This window comes from Hyperolius riggenbachi, chromosome 2 (genome assembly GCF_040937935.1).
Source record: "Hyperolius riggenbachi isolate aHypRig1 chromosome 2, aHypRig1.pri, whole genome shotgun sequence".
NCBI lineage: Eukaryota > Metazoa > Chordata > Amphibia > Anura > Hyperoliidae > Hyperolius > Hyperolius riggenbachi.
The window spans coordinates 94,428,992-94,447,911 of NC_090647.1; the positions used below are offsets into that span (position 1 = coordinate 94,428,992).

At 45.4% G+C, this 18,920-nt stretch overlaps 1 protein-coding gene across 3 annotated transcripts in view; it reads right to left on the reverse strand.

The window, feature by feature from the left end:
- DCLK1 (doublecortin like kinase 1) overlaps positions 1–18,920 on the reverse strand; it is a 450,773-nt gene that overhangs the window by 348,389 nt on the left and 83,464 nt on the right. For all 3 annotated transcript variants that reach the window (XM_068267071.1, XM_068267072.1, XM_068267076.1), the window contains exon 3: positions 12,566–12,912. In XM_068267071.1, coding sequence (XP_068123172.1) covers positions 12,566–12,912 — 347 coding nt within the window. The remainder of the gene's footprint in view (positions 1–12,565; positions 12,913–18,920) is intronic.

Here is an 18,920-nt window from a genome sequence, read left to right on the forward strand (position 1 = left end):
AAGGGCACATTGGGTGTGACCTTAACGCCGCATAGTGCGACGGTAAGGTCGCACTCAATGCGCCCTTATAGACGTGCCCACTGGACTGTGCGCGCACAAAGTTTTGCATGCGGGACTTTGCGTGCGAGCGCTAGTTAACGCACACAAAGTGTTTTTAGGCGTGAAAAGGGGCTTTTCACAAGCGTGCTAACAGTTAGCACCGCTTTGTGAATCAAGCCCTAAATGTGAAAGCACTAGGGGCTCGATTCACAAAGGGGTGCTAACATAGTTAGCACACCTAACAGCTTTGGACAAGCAAACTAGGGTGCAAAGTAGTTTGCACGTCTAAAGCTGTTACAGATCGCGTGCAAAGTTTAGCGTTGTGCGGTGCGCGCAAAATGTCGCACCATTCGCGTGCTAAGTATGCACCGCGCATCGCTAAACTTTGCGCGCAAACTTTTGCGTGCATATTAGCGCATGAAGCGGCCATTTTCGTGCCCTAAGTGCCTTTTCACTAGCGTGCTAACACTTAGCACCCTTTAGTGAATTAAGGCCTAGATGTGTACAAACACACAGCACTTTTCACAGCAAATCCCCAGAGAAGGCATATTGTCATAATACTAATACACACAAAACCCCAATACTGTCATCAATATATGTCATTGTAGTGTTTTCCTCCATGTAATTATTTTACTGTACATTTTTTACAATTGAATTATTACTTTAAGTTAGCCAATAAATGTTATCATCTTGATTCAAAACTTACAAATGAAATACTAATGGAGAGTCCAGTAAAGCGAGTGCTGTATAGTTCTGTTACTACAGTTGCATCTGCTTATGTTAGCTTCCACAAAGTTAGCTTAGTTGGCCCTTTAGCTAATAACAGAGAAAACCAAATACTCCAGTGACATTGTATTGGGTGCCGGGCTGAATTCCTCACTGAATAGGCTTTAGAGAGGAGGAGTGAGAATTCATCTGAAGGAATATAGATACTGCCGCCCTCTGAACCGCTGCGACATCCACTGAATCAGCAAAGTCATTTGTTTTCAGCTGGTGATCCCAGTGAAGTTTGCTACAGACATGACATGGTTACTAATACCCATAATATATCTCTGGGCCATTCCACAGAAAGGGTGAGCACACCTTTCCCTTGTGGGGGAGTAATACATGAGAAAGAGAGACAGAGAGAGCAGAAAGAGAATGAGGGCTCGTTTCCACTATCGCCAATCTGCATGCGTCCAACGCATGCAGATCCGCACATGTAATACAAGTGGATGGGCCTGTTTCCACTGTAGCGTTGTTGAGGTGCGTTTTTTTCAGCGTGAAAAAAACGCACAAAAGAGCCAACGATTTCGCCTGCGTCGGGAATCCGTGCGAATCGCCGCTAATGTATTTAATAGTAAAAACGCATGCGTTTGTTACATGCGTTTTTACCCGCGATTTCGCGTGCGATTTCGCACCTTTTTCAATTTTATTTAGCCCTGGCAGTGTCATGGTTAATTTCGCATGGCACCCTGCCATGCGAAATCGCAGGCGAAATCGCGGGTAAAAACGCATGTGGAAACGCATCCGCATGTGTTTTTACAAGCGTCGGAATGCGGCCGAAATCGCGTCGCAACAGTGGAAACAAGCCCTGAGAGAAAGAGAGAGAGAGAGAGCAGGAGGGGGGGGGGGAGAGGCAGCAGAAGGAGAATGAGAGAGAGAGAGAGAGAGAGAGAGAGCGGGGGAGGTGAGAGAGAGAGAGACAGCAGAAGAAAGAGAGCGGGGGGGGGGGGAGAGAAAGAGGAGAGAGAGGCAGCAGAAGGAGAATGAGAGGGAGAGCGGGGGGGGGGAGAGACAGAGGAGAGAGAGGCAGCAGAATGAGAATGAGAGAGAGAGCGTGGGAGGGGGGGGGGACATAGGAGAGAGATAAAGAGAGAGGCAGCAGAAGGAGAATAGAGAGAGAGGGAGGGAAAGAGAACAGAGAGAGGGGGGGAGAGAGAGATGGTGTAGAGAGGGAGGAAGAGAGAGAGAGAGAGAGAGCTGGAACGTGAAAAGGATAGGGGAAAGGGTGAGGTGGGGAGGAGTATACATTCATTTGAAGCAGGCCTGAACTCAGAACTTCCTTTCTGCTCTAAAAGATATGCAACAGCATAATAACGTTTAAAGAAAAAACTTATTTCTTACAGCTGATACAAATCCTGCAATAAATCTGCAGTTTGTCTACTTCCTACTTTCATGGAATCATACATATTGTTATCCTCCTGTGTTAACAAATTAGCAGCTCTGCTGTGGCAGAGGAGATTCCTGAGCTGCCACAGCTGAAGAGATAGAATTACAGTGGTGATTAGTCACAGATGAGGGGGAATTAGATTAGACAGGCTAAACTCTCTGAATACATACAGGTCTTGTGCAAGAGTTCAGGTCCACTTTTAGGCCTAGTGCACACCAGAGCGGTTCTGCTGCGGTTTGCGATCCGCTTGCGGGTGCGGATCCGCTAGGGTAATGTATTTCAATGGGCTGGTGCACACCAGAGCGGGAGGCGTTTTGCAGAAACGCATACTCCCGGGCTGCTGCAGATTTTGGATTGCGGATGCGTTTCTGCCTCAATGTTAAGTATAGGAAAAACGCAAACCGCTCTGAAAAACGGCACTTCAGAGCGGTTTGCCAGGCGTTTTTTGTTACAGTAGCTGTTCAGTAACAGCTTTACTGTAACAATACATGAAATCTACTACACCAAAAACGCTTCACAAAACCGCAAAATGCTAGCTGAAACTCTACAGAAAAAGAAGAAAAAGCGTTTCAAAATCTGCTAGCATTTTGCAGATCTGCTAGCGGTTTTTGGTGTGCACTAGGCCTAAGGGCTGGTGCACACCAAGCATGTTTTCTCGCGTCTTTACAGCCGCTTGCGGCTGCGGATACGCTAGGGTAATGTATTTCAATGGGGTGGTTCACACCAGAGCGGGAGGCGTTTTGCTGAAACGCATACTCCCGGGCTGAGGCATTTTTTGGATTGCGGAGGCGTTTCTGCCTCCAATGTTAAGTGTAGGAAAAACGCAAACCGCCCTGAAAAACGCCAGTTCAGAGCGGATTTGCAGGCGTTTTTGGTTACAGAAGCTGTTCAGTAACAGCTTTACTGTAACAATATATGAAATCTACTACACCAAAAACGCAAAACGCTAGGTGAAACGCTTCATAAAAATAAGAAAAAGCGTTTCAAAAACCGCTAGCGTTTTGCGGATCTGCTAGCGGTTTTTGGTGTGCACTGGGCCTGAGTCCTGCACTGGATGTACATATATACTACACAGTACATACATACATAGACACATGACTATGGTAGGGATTAGATTGTGAGCCCCTCTGAGGGACAATTAGTGACAAGACTATACTCTGTACAGCACTGCGGAAGATGTCAGCTCTATATAAATACTAAATACTGTATATTCTGACGTATAAGACTACTTTTAACCCTTGAAAATCTTCAGAAAAGTCAGGGGTTGTCTTTGATGCTGGGTGATACGCCCTATCCTGTTACCGCCTCTCAGATCTCACTGCTGAGCACTGTAGTGAAGCGGTGCAGGCGCACATGTGTGAGATCTGAGAGGCAGAGGAGGTAAATAGGATACAAGGGGTGGGCCAGAAGGGTGAAAGAGGCGTGTTTTATGGGCACAGCGCAATCTATTCTTCCATACAGCTCTGATAAACAGGGAGACAGGGAGAGCTGACCAATCCGCTTAGGGAGAGGGAGAGTTGACCAATCCAACCAGTCAATCACCTGTATACTGTTATATACTGGGTGCCACATACAGTACAGCACCAGTATCAGCTCATACATAGCACCAGTATATAATGTTTTTTATTTTTTATTTGGTGTGCGTTGGAAGAGGGGTAGTCTTATACAGCGAGTATATCTCAAACTCTATATTTTAATTTTACCTGGAAAAGTTGGGGGTCGTCTTATACGCCCAGTCGTCTTATACGCCCAGTCGTCTTATACACCGGAATATACGGTAATAAAAATAATCTGACATAGAGGCCCAACACAAACACAATAATAAGAATCAGTCATAGATGCATGATGATAATAATAAAAAGTCACAAGAGACTGTGAAGCTAGCATGACAACACAAAGAGATTCAGTGACCTTGCAAGGAGGGCACCTGTCATTGTTCACGGACATTTGGAGACAGTCCTGGAAGCATCTTAGCAGTGGACTTTCAGGAAAGCTGTAATGAGCCGCATAAACTGAGATCTGTTCACCCTGCAGTGAACACAGCTAAACGTTATTCTAGGTTAAATGATCGCTGTACTCAATGCCAGTTGGTTGTTTTTGTTTTTGTAATTATAGTTTTGATTAGTGTGGCAAGAGATTAGAACATTTTCAGGTTTTACTGCTGACCTGTGTTCCTGATGGAGAGATTTTCCATCAATTTCTGTCCTTTGGACCTCCATGGAGGTTTGTAGCTTTAAAGTGGATCCGAGATAAACTTTTACTCATTGCATAATTGTGTTCCTTAAGGATGCTTACACACCAGGACGTTACAGGCGCACGTTAGTGCAGCCTGTAACGCAGCCCACCGCACAGCACTACAAAGTCAATGAGGCTGTTCACACTGCCCACGTTGCGTTACACAGTAACGCTGCACGTTCTGGCAAAGTGCAGCGTACTGTGCGTTCTGTGCGGCTTAAGCCGCGTTAGACTGTTTGCACATGTCAGTGGGGGGCGAGAGGTGGTGGGGAGATGCCGCTACAGTAGCCGCGCACATGGCTACTTAATATGCACTGCACTGGCGGCTGCTGATTGGCCGGCGGGACCACGTGATGCGGAGTGTCTCACTCCGCATCACGAGGTCCCGCCAGCCAATCAGCGCCACTCTGGTAGACCTTATGCGGATAGAGTCGCCTAACGCAGCTCACTCTAACGTCCTCTGCCACCACCACCATACGTTGCGTTAGGTGCACGTTATGCGACCTTAACGTAGCACCTAACGCAACGCCTTAGTGTGTAAGTAGCCTTAAAGGGGAACTGAAGAGAGATGTATATGGAGGCTGCCATGTATATTTCCTTTTAAGCAATACCAGTTGCCTGGCAGCCCTGCTGATCCTCTGTCTCTAATACTATTAGCCATAGCCCATGAACAAGCATGCAGCAGATCAGGTGTTTCAGACTTTAAAGTCAGATCTGACAAGACTAGCTGCATGTTTGTTTCTGGTGTTATTCAGATACTACTGCAGAGAAATAGACCAGCAGGGCTGCCAGGCAACTGGTATTGATTAAAAGGAAATAAATATGACAGCCACCTTATACCTCTTACTTCAGTTCCCCTTTAACCAATTCACCCCAAAAACGGACAAGAGCGATTTTCACCTTTCAGTGCTCATCCCTTTCACTTGCCAACAGCTTAATCGTGAATGATTGAATGAAATGATCTATATCTTGTTTTTTCACCACCAATTGTGCTTTTTGGGGTTGATATTTGTTTTCAGTAATTACTTTATTTTCTATGCATTTTAAAGGGAAAAAGAAGGAAAAAATGAAAAAATGCACTATTTCTCCAATTTCATCCCCTATAGTTTTAATATTAACACTGCTACTGTACATAATGTGCACGGGAACACACGTGCATGCGCATGCACATTGCGCACGTGCACGCGCACAGCGGCAGCAGCACTGTTTGACTTATAAAAATGTCTTGGAACCGTTAAGAGGCTCTAGCAGGATGTTTTTATAAGCCTGGTTGTCATTACGTGGTTAATATAGTTTATAGGGCATTCCTCAAGTGAAATACTTTTTTTTTTGTTTTAAAACTAAACAAACCTCACCCACAGCTTCTCCAGAGAGCCTTAGCACTCTGAGCCTTAGTAGCAAGGGCTTATGGGAGCTCAGTCTGGGCAGGAGGAGGTTACTAGCCAGAGATTTCAGAGGCAGAGGGGAGGAGGGAGGAGTGGAGTTTTCCCAGGCTGAGGGCTGTGTGTAATGTGACAAACAGAACATGGCCGCTGACGTATCACAGGAATAAATATCATAAACTGTTGAAGCTGTTTGTAACTAGATTTGCTGTGTAAACGATCTAAACTTTAGATAAGATATATAGACAAGTTACTTGTTATAATTAGTTTTTCATCTCAGATCCGTTTTAATATGAAAATGGGTAGTCCTGGGTACAGAAGATGAGGACGGCAAAATTAATAATAATAATAATAATAATAATGGCAGTATTTGTATAGCGCCTTTCTCCTGTCGGACTCAAAGCGCTTGCGAGGCAGCCACTAGAGCGCACTCAGTAGGCAGTAGCAGTGTTAAGGAGACTTGCCCAAGAAACTCCTTACTGAAATAGGTGCTGGCTAAATTAACCTGAGGGGCCCCCAACAGACACCCCCATGAGCCACTACCCCTCCAAAAAAAGCATTATGCCCCTTTGCTGCAGCTAAATTTCCCCTCAGGGCCCTTTAGCTTGCTGCCCTCGTATCTCCTCTCAATTTAATTGTGCTCCCCCAGGGACCTTGCAATTTGCCTGCCGGGACAAGTGAGATGATACTCTGCGTAAGAAATTGCAGGGGCCCCGGGAAGCACAGTTAACTTAAGGGGGGGAAGGAGACACCTTGGGGGGCCCCTACAAGTTTTGGGGCTCCGGGGCAATTGCCCCCTTTGCCTCTATGGAAGCGCCGTCCCTGCAGACTGCATTACTGCTATAGCTGCGCAGTCATCTGGTGCTACGCGGGCGGCGCTCAGGTGACCTGATTCAGTATTTGCGTTGTCAACTGAGACAAATCAATCAGATAATGTCATTCTTTCGGGGTAGTTCAGTACAGTGAAAGGGTGGATTTAATGGCTGTGGGTAAAATGGACTTAGTTATGCACTCTAAAGCATTGAAAAATGAGCTTCACACTGTAGAACAACACCAGCATAAATGGTTATATTAAGAAACAGAGACATTCAACACATAACTCCAAAGCTAAATATAATAAATGAGAAAGTTAAAAGCCAGAATGCTTCTGGCCGAGCGTCAAACACTATCCTATGGGGAATATGAAGCCGCATATTTATGTGGGTAGCTCATACGCCAATCATACTTACAGGCGCTAAAAATGGAACAAAAACCTGTCTGCTTCTAATCGCGCCTGTTTAATTGTAACTGCTCGCCAGGATGACAAGTTCTGGGCTATAATCCTATATGAGTAATATCTTTGTAAAATTATATGTTATTGGAAGAAACCCAAAACCAGTATCCCGGCATTCAATAGAAAGCGTTAAAACTACCCTCATCTTCTACCACCTGCATGTACTTTAGCCTTGCTTAGAATGAAGAAAAAGTTTCTGATTTGTCAATCCTCAAATCAAGGAGATTATTACTTGCCTTACCTGCAGGGGTGTAACTAGAGGGGAGCAGCACCTGCGATCGCACGGGGGGCTCAGAGCTGGGTGGAGCCCCAACTACTAACCTTTCCATCGTCCGATAAAGGAGACTATATTTCAGATCAGGTGTTTTTGTGGCTACACATGTTATAGGGGTGAAGATGATGATCTCCACATGGTCATGAAGGGCACTAAGGAAAGGCAAGGGGTGTGAATATTGGGGGAGCCCATCAAAGTTTATGCGGGGGGGGGGGGGGGGGCATGAATTGTAGTTACGCCACTGCTTACCTGCTGCCCTAACCCCTTCTTCATCAGCCTCCACAGTCCTGTGTCTCATCGCAGAGCCGCATTTCTGTTCCAACCAGCATGTATGAACTCATGACAAATACCAATGGGCCACGGAAAAACGGGCACCGCTGCATGAGTTGCCATGGAGACGTAGGGGTGCTACAGCAGAAGAGAGGATCACACTGGCTGGAAAGGTGCATAACCTTACCAGCATTCTCTGCTGCTCATAATCTGCACTTATAGTGTACTAGAGACGAAGCAACCCGCTTTAATTATATACTATTTACTGGTAGGGACATAAGAACAGACATTTACCCTGTTGTCTCTATCATTCTGATCAGCCATGTGAGTTTGTAATTGCCCCTGTAAAAACCACTGACTGAACTCTCAGTCGGCTGCTTTATCAGGAAGCTCTATAGCAGTGAGAGAAGTCTGCTTAAGTCCGCCCCTCTCTCTACCTGTGCTTTCCCAATATTTGAGACCAGTCTGATCAAGCCCTCCCCCCTCTTTTCCTGTGTATTCCCTATCTGTGAGAGCAGTCTGCTCAAGCTCCCCCCCCCCCCTCTGCCTGTGTTCTCACTATCTGTGAGAGCAGTCTGTTCAAGCCGGCCCCCTATATATATATATATATATATATATATATATATATATATATATATATATATATAAATATATATATTTATATATATATGTACAGGTAGTCCCCGGTTAAAGAACGAGATATGGACTGTAGGTTCGTTCTTAACCTGAATCTGTTCTTAAGTCAGAACAATGTGCCATCTCTGTCCCCTGTACCTCCTCTGTGCCCCCCTGTGCCTCCAGTTTCCCCCTCTGTCTCCTCTGCCTTCTGTACCGGCTTATACAAGTTTAAAAGCCAATTTTTATTTGATTTTTTTTTTTAAATCGATTTTCTCAAAAACTACAAGTCCAATTTGAAAAACTTTTTTTGGCTTGTTCCCATGGAAACACTGAATCCATGCCATTCGTATCGACGCGGCGTTCATAAGTCGGGCATTCGTAAGTCGGGGACTACCTGTACATATATATATATATATATATATATATATATATACACACATGCAGCCTGCATGTATATGGAGTGTTTAGCGCACAAGTTGTAATTTGATCTCTCCCGTGTCACCTGACTGCCATGGCAGAGATGGCAGATAAGCTCACTTGAAAGCACAGGTTGACAATACAGCCATTTGGTTCCCAACTGTTTCTGAGCGAAGTGCTTCTGCCTTACTGTTACCAATTTTTGCCTGGATTTTGACTACTTTCTGCCTGCAACCTGCACCAACCTCTGCTTGGATTTTGACTACTTTCTGCCTGCTGCCTGCACCGACCTCTGCCTGGATTTTGACTACTCTCTGCCTGCCTTATTTGTAGATTCACAATTTTTGAACGTTTATTCATAAATTTAATTATTTCAACAAATTTGTGTTCTACTTTTTTATTTATATGCAGAATGTCAACCAGGCTTTTATTCTGACATATTTTGGTGAGTTATTTGAGGCCTACAATTCTTGAAGAAAATTTACCGCTTTTGGCTCATAATTCCAGACAGAAATGCACCGCCAGGGAGGTTAAGGTCACACATCCGTCAGCAATAAATCTGAGATTTATGGATTTGATGGAGTTCCGTTAGGGAAATTTCTGCTGCAATAATTGTGATTAGAACTATACTTCACAGACTCCTCCAGAGGCAGCAATCTTGTGTCTATAGCATTCTCTTTCACGAATTCCCCTCTTTGAATATTTCACTTTTGTGACAGGTCATGTGCCGTTTATCAAGAAATGTAATCCAATTATGAGCAGAGGTTTGGTTGATTATGCTCTGATCTTCATTATCCTTATTAATCAGCTAATCTCACTCTAATGGAAGCACAAAATGAACAGCCAATTCTGTAAGTTAACAATAAGCTTTGTTTCCTTCAAGGCCTCCAGTGTTTCCTTGCCTGGCCTGCTGACATTGTGGGCAATGACATTTCATTGCTGCTTCTTACTGACAGAAAACATTCCATGGCTGCCTGAGCTATAAAGCTGATCCTCTCTCACAGGGGACCAGCAGTCTATGTCTGTCTGCATGGCTGCGGCCCAAGCAGCATTCCGTGACTTTAGCTAAGACTACGTTGGAAGACTGAATACTGGGATTTGGTAGCTCAGGGTCAGTTCATCTGTGAAGACAAGCGCTGGCTAAAGCTACGTAGAGGCCTAGAGAATTCTCACACAAGCGTCGTTAGGCAGTCATTCATAATCAGCTCATGTGAAAACGCTGCATCTGTACAGGTCTTCTATCTTGTCATTTAGCCATCTGTCATACACCGATGAGGAACGCTAAAACATCTGTATGCATGTTAAATTACTATGGCTCTATACAAATGTATAGGCTGTAGGCACGATGTACACCAGCAGTTCTGAATGTGTGTCTTATAGGGGCGTAAAGAAATGATTGACTTATTCAGCAGTGATGCACCATTGAAGATCTCTATTGCTCACATAAAGCTGAATGGTTGCAAATATCTGCTATTTTAAGAAGGCAAATTTGTATTAAAGGAGGTTGTAACATTCAAAAATATAATAATTGCCAATAAATAGTTAATGCCACAAAAATACATGTTTTGTTTTTAAATAGGTCCCTATATGTCCCTCCTTTTTTTCCCTTTTTACCTGGTCTGGTTGCCTTTGCCTAACTGCTCGAACTGTGCCGTGGCAGCAGAATAGTGGGAAGTTTTTTTTTAGCTTTAGTAACAAGCTTATCCAAGCATGTAAATAACAGAAAGCTTCCTATTTTGGATAAGATGAGAACACTATTACCAGAAGGTAACTGAATCTCCCCCTCCCCTTGCAAAGTTTAAACAGAGATGTAAGTCTGTTGTCTAGGTCAGTGTTCTCCAACCCTGTCCTCAGGGCCCACCAACAGTGCATGTTTTGTAGAAATCCACAGAGGTGGTTAATCATCTCTGCTGAGACACTGATTACCTCACCTGTGCATGTTTATGGTTTCCTGCAAAACACGTACTGTTGGTGGGCCTTGAGGACAGGGTTGGGGAGGTCTGGTCTAGGTTATGTTTGGTGTGGGAGGGACAGTAAGCTGCAGCAGTAGGGAGGGGAAATTATCACTGAGCTAGGTTGACAAACAAAAGGGCAGAAGTGATGTCACTTTTGACATCACAGAGAAACAGTAAAGATGGATGCCAGCAGAAATATTATTTTCTTTTTCATTTCACATTTCTCCTAAATCTTACAGTGAATACTAAAAACCAGATAGGTAAGCTAAATAAGTAATTTTTTATTGTATTACTTTTTTTATTGTTTTTTCTTTCAGTTAATGTGGAGTTTCATCCCACTTTAAAGAGAACCTGTAACAAAAAAAAGTTCCCCTGGGGGATACTCACCTCGGAAGGGGGAAGCCTCAGGGTCTCTCCTGTAGCTGCAGGCAGTCCAGCGCTGGCTCTCCCGAAGTGTCCAGCAATCCTCCCTCGACAAGCCTGACAAGCGCTGATTTATTTACCTCTCCTGGCTCCAGCAGGGACGCTGTTGCGGCTTTCCGCATGAAGATAGGTGTAAATAGCTGATCTCCGTCGGGTTCGCTCTACTGCGCAGGCACAGGAGACTTGCACCTGCGCAGTAGAGCGGCCCGACAGAGATCGGCTATTTTCGCCTATCTCTGAGCGGAGAGCCGATACTGCGCCTGCGCTGGAGCCCAGGAGGTAAATATTTACATCCCCGCTGTTCGGGGAGCTTGATCTCCTCCGCCGTGGGACCGTGGAGGACGGGGGAAGCCTCAATAGGATCCAGAGGCTGCCCCCACCCCAGGTGAGTACCCCCCAGGGGAGGTTTTTTTCGTTACAGGTTTTATTTAAGCACAACTTCTTTTTTTTTTGTAAGAGGGCTTTTTGGTCTCTCTGAGCTCCTTACACTATTTTGGTGGTTCTGGACTGCCATATGCTATCTGGGTATTTTGTCTTAGCCATCTATAATGATCAATTGCCAAACACCAAATTAATGCATTGTTCTTACCACCATACACATAGCTTGCTTGCATACCTTCTTCCCACTTCATACAACATAACAGGCTGTTTGGCTAAAGCCTAGCAGGTTGTCTGTACAGCGACCAACTGTGATCATTCAGAACAACAAATATTACCAATCTGTACATAGTTTTAGTAATTGGTTGTGGAGCAAAGGTGGACGCAGGGGGAGTTCTTCCAGGAAGCAATGTGACTCACATGCTTCAGAGTGGTAACAATTACAGGGCGGCAAGAGGCGGCTCCCATCCCCAAATGTCCCCCTCCTTGCACTCCCCCTCCCTAAATCCACGGCACCGCTTCCCTCACCTGCTCTCAGTGTACCAGCAACAGGATCTCCATTCGCCTGTCCAGCATCCGGTATCCATGGCTACAACGGTGCCTCATGTGACCTGTTACGTGCTGCCGGGACACATGAGATGCCGCTGTAGTCAGAATAGAAGCAGGAATTCATGTGTGGCTGGTCAGAGCTGGGATGCTGCGGGCCAACAGGAAGGAGATGCTGTCTTGGAGGAAGCAGAGGAAGGTTAGCATAGTGCCAGTGCCTGAAATGCACAGCCCGATGTGTCTCTCATCTCCAGTCCAGCTTTGCAATCACACATCGGGGAATGGATGCATCTGGGTGGATGCATCTCATTATTACACAGACATCAACTGGCAGTAACAGGCAGGAAAAGTCACTGTGCTCTGATAACGATACTTACATTACACTAGTGATTTGTTAAATCCCCCATAACATGTTGTAATCTGGTACTGTATTGCGTTGTGGTGTACAAGACATCTGCTATTACATTACTGTGGCCTGAGCTAATTCCTCTTCCCCTTCTACTACATGAAGGCACCAAAAGTGTTGGCAATAGTGAATATCACCAGGGAATGCAGTGAGTTCACAGTTAAGCTTCATAGCTATTTTTAGTATCTTTGGCTTACCTGTTTTCCATCCAATGTATAGATGCGCTTTACCACTCCAGAATCCAGTTTTATGGCATCGGTAATATCAGTGAGGACTTGCTCAAAAGAATGGGCGGTTTTCTTGTTGAGGAGGATCCTCACGGCTTTGCGGGGTTTCACCCCACTCCTGATGATGGTGACCAGCTTGGGCCTGATGAAGTCTTTGCCCTCCCTTCCGTCGGAGCTGCCGGCCTTAGCAGAAGCCAGCGGCTGCACTGAGCGAGGGCTGGACGTGGTCTTCACATTCACTGACCAGTTTGGGTTTACATTCTTTGTGTATTCCAGCTTTTTGAAAGGCTCAATAGATCCGCACACATAGCTTTCACCTGAAAGGAAGAAATACGGTTGTTGTCACTTTATGGCACGCTTTTATTACAGTAATAAAGTCTGCTGTCATCACCACATAGTTACAGTGAATGACGGCTTATTCAGCGGCAGAGCTGCCACAAGCTGGATACACAGTTTTCTCCAGCATGAAAGCGTATTGCCGCATGTCAACTGACATAATGGACAGAAGACTCAGAGACTGACAGAAGACATGGAACTGAGGCACTGTTTGTTATAGAATAACCATGGTCCATGAATAGCATGTTCCATTTAATAAAAGCAGCTTTTACTCCGTGTCCCTTGTGTGTATTTTATGGGCTTCAATTCACACATTTAGTAAAAATGTCATGTTCAGTAATTTACCTCAGACGGTATTTTTGTTGGTACTTTAAAGGACACCTGAGGTGAAAAGAAACTCATGAAATAAACAATGGTATCCATCCTCCTTCTCCTAAAATGTTTTTTAAGATGTTCCACAGTTTTATTTTATATTTAAATCTACTTTTTAAGTTTTTACTGTTTTATTGTTTTTGCTCAATGACACATGCATTGAAGTATACCAGAGCTAAAAATCTATGAACTGTTGACCCTTTTTATCTCTTTCCTGCTCTCAGAAGACATTTTCTGCTAGGAAAGTGTTTTATAGCTGTAATTTGTTATTAGTGAGTGTTGAACTGTAGTCTGACCCAGTCCTGACTCAGTCACAAACTGCCACTTACATACCTGATGTTTAACTCTTTTAGGCAGAGAAAGAAAAAAAGGAACACAGTCTAGTTATTTGTGTGCTTGCACTGTACATACATATGTCCATCTCATCATGTCACATGTCACCTCGGTTGTCCTTTAACTGCAGTAGAATAAAGCAATCACAAGATGTCACTGTCTGTAAAAATGAGGTGATGATCTCTATGGTTTTGTGATTTCCTGTATTTATTCTGTGTTCCTCGCTGTTGTTAGTAAGCTGCATTACCGGATGGTGGTGTATGTTTTATCTCTGCATGTTTTTCTTCAGTAAAGAGTTCTAACATGCTATACTGGGTGCCTATCTGTGTGTACAGACCACTCTGCTCCATCAATTTTAAACTTTTTTCAAGTTCACTAAGATTTTCACACACGCAGTAATAGATTAGTAATTTACCATAAAACAGATTTTTACCTCATACGGTAAAAATCTTTAGTGAAAGTGAATGGGAGTGATTTAATCAATCGTAAAACACTCACAAAAGCGCTTCTAGTGTGAATGGGCCCTTACTGAGGTATTTACCATGCAGGTCGGTAATTTACCTCACTAGTCGGTTATTTCCGTTTTCCATGTGGTAACGGCATTTGTGGATCGACATTTCACAAAACGTTTGGTAAAATAAGCTGTTTTCTGCTTTGCCAAATTTGGTACTGCTTAGGGAATTGCAGTTATTATTTCAAGTGCCAATTGATAAATATACATCTGTGAGGTGTATATGCTGCGTATAAATAAATACTCTCCAAACACTCCAATTTCAAAAGACAAACAATCTTCTAAAACCACTTTATTCCATTGGCTGCTTAATATTCAAAGCGTGGCAGACAGGCCCACACTGCCCCACAGCCACACCACCTTGCCTGGTATGTCTATTTGTTTTTTATAAGCTTTGAATGTTAAGCAGCCAATAGAATAAAGATGTTTTAGACAATTTGAAATAGCACCGGATTGTTTGTATTTTGAAATTAGATTGATGCATACTTGCTCTTGAGGTCCATAGCACATTCGGTGATTTTATGCTTCTTTGGGCTACCAGTGCACAAAACACACTCCCCTCATTCAGCTCAGTCTACCACTGGTGAGAGGATGATATATATGTTACGGCCAGAACCCGAAGTGTGGCCACTTCTAGTTCTGGCCGGCCACTTCGGGTTCTGGCCGGCCAATGCGCGAAGTGGCCGCAGCGCAGCGGCCAATGTTAGAAATGGAATGTTTCATTTGAATATGAATATAGTTTTCCGGCCGTCTCTGGCCAAAATGTAGCAAAACAGTTCGTTCATTGAATGAAATGAAGCTGGCGGCTCCGCCTCCTCTCCTCCGCCCCTGCCTCTTCTCTCTCTCTTCTTCGGGCAGCCGGCGGGGACACGCGTGTCCCCGAGAGTCGTTCGTGGCGCCAGGAAAGCAGAGCGGGGAGGCTGCAGACATTGCTTCTGCCAGCACCCGCTCTGCAGGGACGAACGACAGGATTGCCTGCCGCGACGAACGACTCTGGGGGGGGACACGCATGTCCCCCGCTGCCAGTATCGGGGAGAAGAGAGAGAGGCAGGGGCGGAGGAGAGGAGGCGGAGCAGAAGCCGGGCGGCTTCATCCTTCTACATTGCCGCCAGCTTCATTTCATTTAATGAACGAACTGTTTTGCTACATTTTGGCCAGAGACGGCCGGAAAACTACATTCATAATAAAAGGAAACATTCCATTTCTAACATTGGCCGCTGCGCTGCGGCCACTTCGCGCATTGGCCGGCCAGAACCCGAAGTGGCCGGCCAGAACTAGAAGTGGCCACACTTCGGGTTCTGGCCGTAACATATATACTGCAGTGCCAACTCTGTACTTCTCTTGCAATACTCTTCAAACACTGTTATATTTTAGCATTTATTAAAAAGGTACTCCATTCTGCTCACATATGACTTACTGGTTGAAATGCAAAACTTGTCACTAATTGACTTTGGCAAGCCCAATTCCTCTGTGAACACCACTGGATTACATGTTGATCTTTTGAGCTCATACAGACAATTATGTCCCCAGACTTTCCACCTAAAAGGTGCCTTCAAGTCCCCGGCATCTGCTGTGCACCACTGGGATTTATTTCACGTGAGAAAAAGAAATCATACTTGTCAGGAGCAAAGCAAGTAATTTGGGCACCAGAGTGCTCAAAGGCTCACGTTAATAGCCGCAATTAGCGACTATAAGTGGAAATTTGGGCGCTGGAGGCGCCCAATAAAATAGCAGATGGCCCCAAATTGAAGCTACACAAAACAGGTGCAAAAGCACTCAAACTTCTTCGGTGCCCGGTAAAATACAAACTGTGGTGAAGGTGGCAGGGATGGCTGCAGGAGGGGGGGGGGGGTGTATATTGACAATAGTAGAAAGGAACTGAGAGGGGTGAATGAAGAGGACCTGTGCACCGACAGAACGAGGAACAGTATGAAGCTACCCTGCGGTACTCTGCGATCTCTGTTGGGTAAGGTTTAGGAAAGTGGATAGCTGCCACACACATGCGGTGGGTGTGAGCAGGACCGGATACTCTTTACCGCCCAAGGCCACTGTCACCAGCCGTCCCCCTTCAGTATAGGTAGCGAGATGGCCCCTCCCCCTTCCCTCCAGTATAGGTAGCCAGATGACCCCTCCCCCACTTCCCTCTAGTAAAGGTAGCCTGATGACCTGACCCCCCCTCCCATATAGGTAGCTACATGACCTCTCCCCCTTCCCTCCAGTATAGGTAGCCAGATGACCCCCCTTTCCCTCTAGTATAGGTAGGCTAATGACCGCCCCCCAGTATAGGTAGCAAGATTACCCCTCCCCCTTTCCCTCCAGTATAGGTAGCCAGATGACTCCCTTAATCCCTCCTTTCCCCACCCCCACCGCCCCTTTCAGTATAGGTAGCTAGCTTGGTTTCACTCTGCAGCAGCAGTCACTCATTTCTCCACTCGTCTCCAGTGCAGAAGCTTCCTCTTCCCCTCTGTCTCCAATGCTGCCCAAGTCCATAGCCGCTGGCCACAATGCAAACGTGCACAGACAGCAAGGTGGCGGCTAGCAGCAGAGTACCGTGGTCAGGCGCTCCCCTGATCTCCCTGCATTGCAGCATTTGCAAGCTTGCAAACAGTTTAGCCTGCTGCTTTGGTGCCCTTGCTCCTGCGGTGCCCTAGGCCATGGCCTAGGGGGCCTTGGCCGAAATCTAGCCCTGGGTGTGAGGTTTGCTGCGAAACCTGCAGGGGACCCGTGATGATTAAGTTATACCCCTTGCCCAGTTCCAGACCTCTGAAGAGATGCTGGGAGAGAAGGAGGTACATCAAAAGGTTCCTCCTACCAGCTCTGTAGGGGATAGCGGCACATTACGCCACCACCATCTAAAGCAGGGCACCTCTTTCAGAGCCAGGAGGAAGTGCTGCAGTATCAGAACCACTAGAATAAAGTCTGTCTTTCAGTTTTCCATCCAGGCAACAATTACAAGCAGCAGCCGCAATGTGTCCCCGGAGTTCTAGTGAATATTGGACACTCTGCTCCTCCGGCTCCAGCTATCCTGGGCTCCAAGCCTTCCGTGTGTCTCTGAGGAGCCGCAGTATAAAGGCCATTAGTCTTCGGGAAACTGTGAAAAGGGCAGAGGGCCACAACCTAACTCCATCCCCATTTATGTGTCAAGACAAAGAATGAAAAAATGCAGTAAAAAGAATCTTAGTAATATTCCAGACCTGACTGTAAAGCTTGATTGGCTTTCATAATACTTTGGATTTGCATCGAATGAAGTATTTCCAACAACCGGATCACCAGCCACTTGCCATATAATCACCTTGCATCGCATGGAGCAAAGCCCTTCGCTTGTAAAATGAAATTTACAACCGCTTTCAGACAGATTTATCACCACGTAGATTAACAGCCATGTCTGACGCTGCCCTTAAACCCCCTTTAAAACAGCTGTGCCTAGCTAGTCATCTGGGCTGTCTGGAGGAGGGATGCCGGTCTCTTAAAGTGGATCTGAACTCTTGCACAGGACAGAAGGAAAAGATAGAGAAATCCACCCTGTATGTATTTGGACAGTTTAGCCTGTCTTATTGGTGTGGATGGATGGTATACTGGTTAAGGGTTCTGCCTCTGACACAGGAGACCAGGGTTCGAATTTCAGCTCTTCTTGTTCAGTAAGCCAGCACCTAAGCAGTAGGAGACCTTGGGCAAGACTCCCTAACACTGCTACTGCCTGTAGAGTGTGTCCTAGTGGCTGCAGCTCTGACACTCTGAGTCTCTCAGGAGAAAAGTGTGATAAAAGCGTCCTGTGTCTAATCCCCCTCATCTGTGACTAATCACAACTGTAATTTGATCTGTCAGTTGGTTGCCTCGTGTAAACACAGGATGTTAACCCTATGTCTGCTTCCGTGAAAGCAGGAAGTAGACACACCACAGATGTATTGCAGGTTTAGTATCAACTATAACAAAGAAAAGTTTTTGTTTAAAGGTTATCATGCTGTTGCTTATCTTTTAGAGAAGAGAGGAAGTTCTGAGTTCAGATCTGCTTTAAAGTTACCACAAACCTAAGTGATAGCAGCTGAAAAATGTATGATCTGTAGTGCAACACAAATCTGTAATGCATTACAAATTGTGTGTCATTCTGATGCTAGAAAATCTAGAAAATCACTGCCCTTCCATAGGCCCTCCCCTTCCACCTCCTAAACCACCCTATTGGTCCTTACAGTTATGGTTCCAATGACCAATAAGGTTGCCATAGGACTAAGATCACTTTATTTTCGCTGTTATTGTCATCACACTCCAGAAACCTTAAGCTAGGTACACACATAGATGACACTCCTTTCCCACGAGAAATCTTTACCTTTTCTCACATAGAACATCAGGGGGATCTGTATGACTGATATTGTGGTGAAACCCCTCCAACAGTGTGATGTCATGACCAAGGTCCTGACAGTTTGCTGTCAGTGAACCTCAATGCATTGTGGGAAATAACTGATTTTTCCACCTGTCAAGCATGCAATGTCTCCCTTTGTGCATAGAAGTCTCAGTAGACAAGACAAGACAAATAACATTTATATCACGCTTTTCTCCTGGCGGACTCAAAGCGCCAGAGCTGCAGCCACAAGGACGCGCTCTATAGGCAGTAGCAGTGTTAGGGAGACTTGCCCAAGGCCTCTTACTGAATAGGTGCTGGCTTACTGAACAGGCAGAGCCGAGATTCGAACCCTGGTCTCCTGTGTCAGAGGCAGAGCCCCTAACCATTACACCATTCAGCCACCACAGCAGCACAAGGGACACCAGCAACAAACA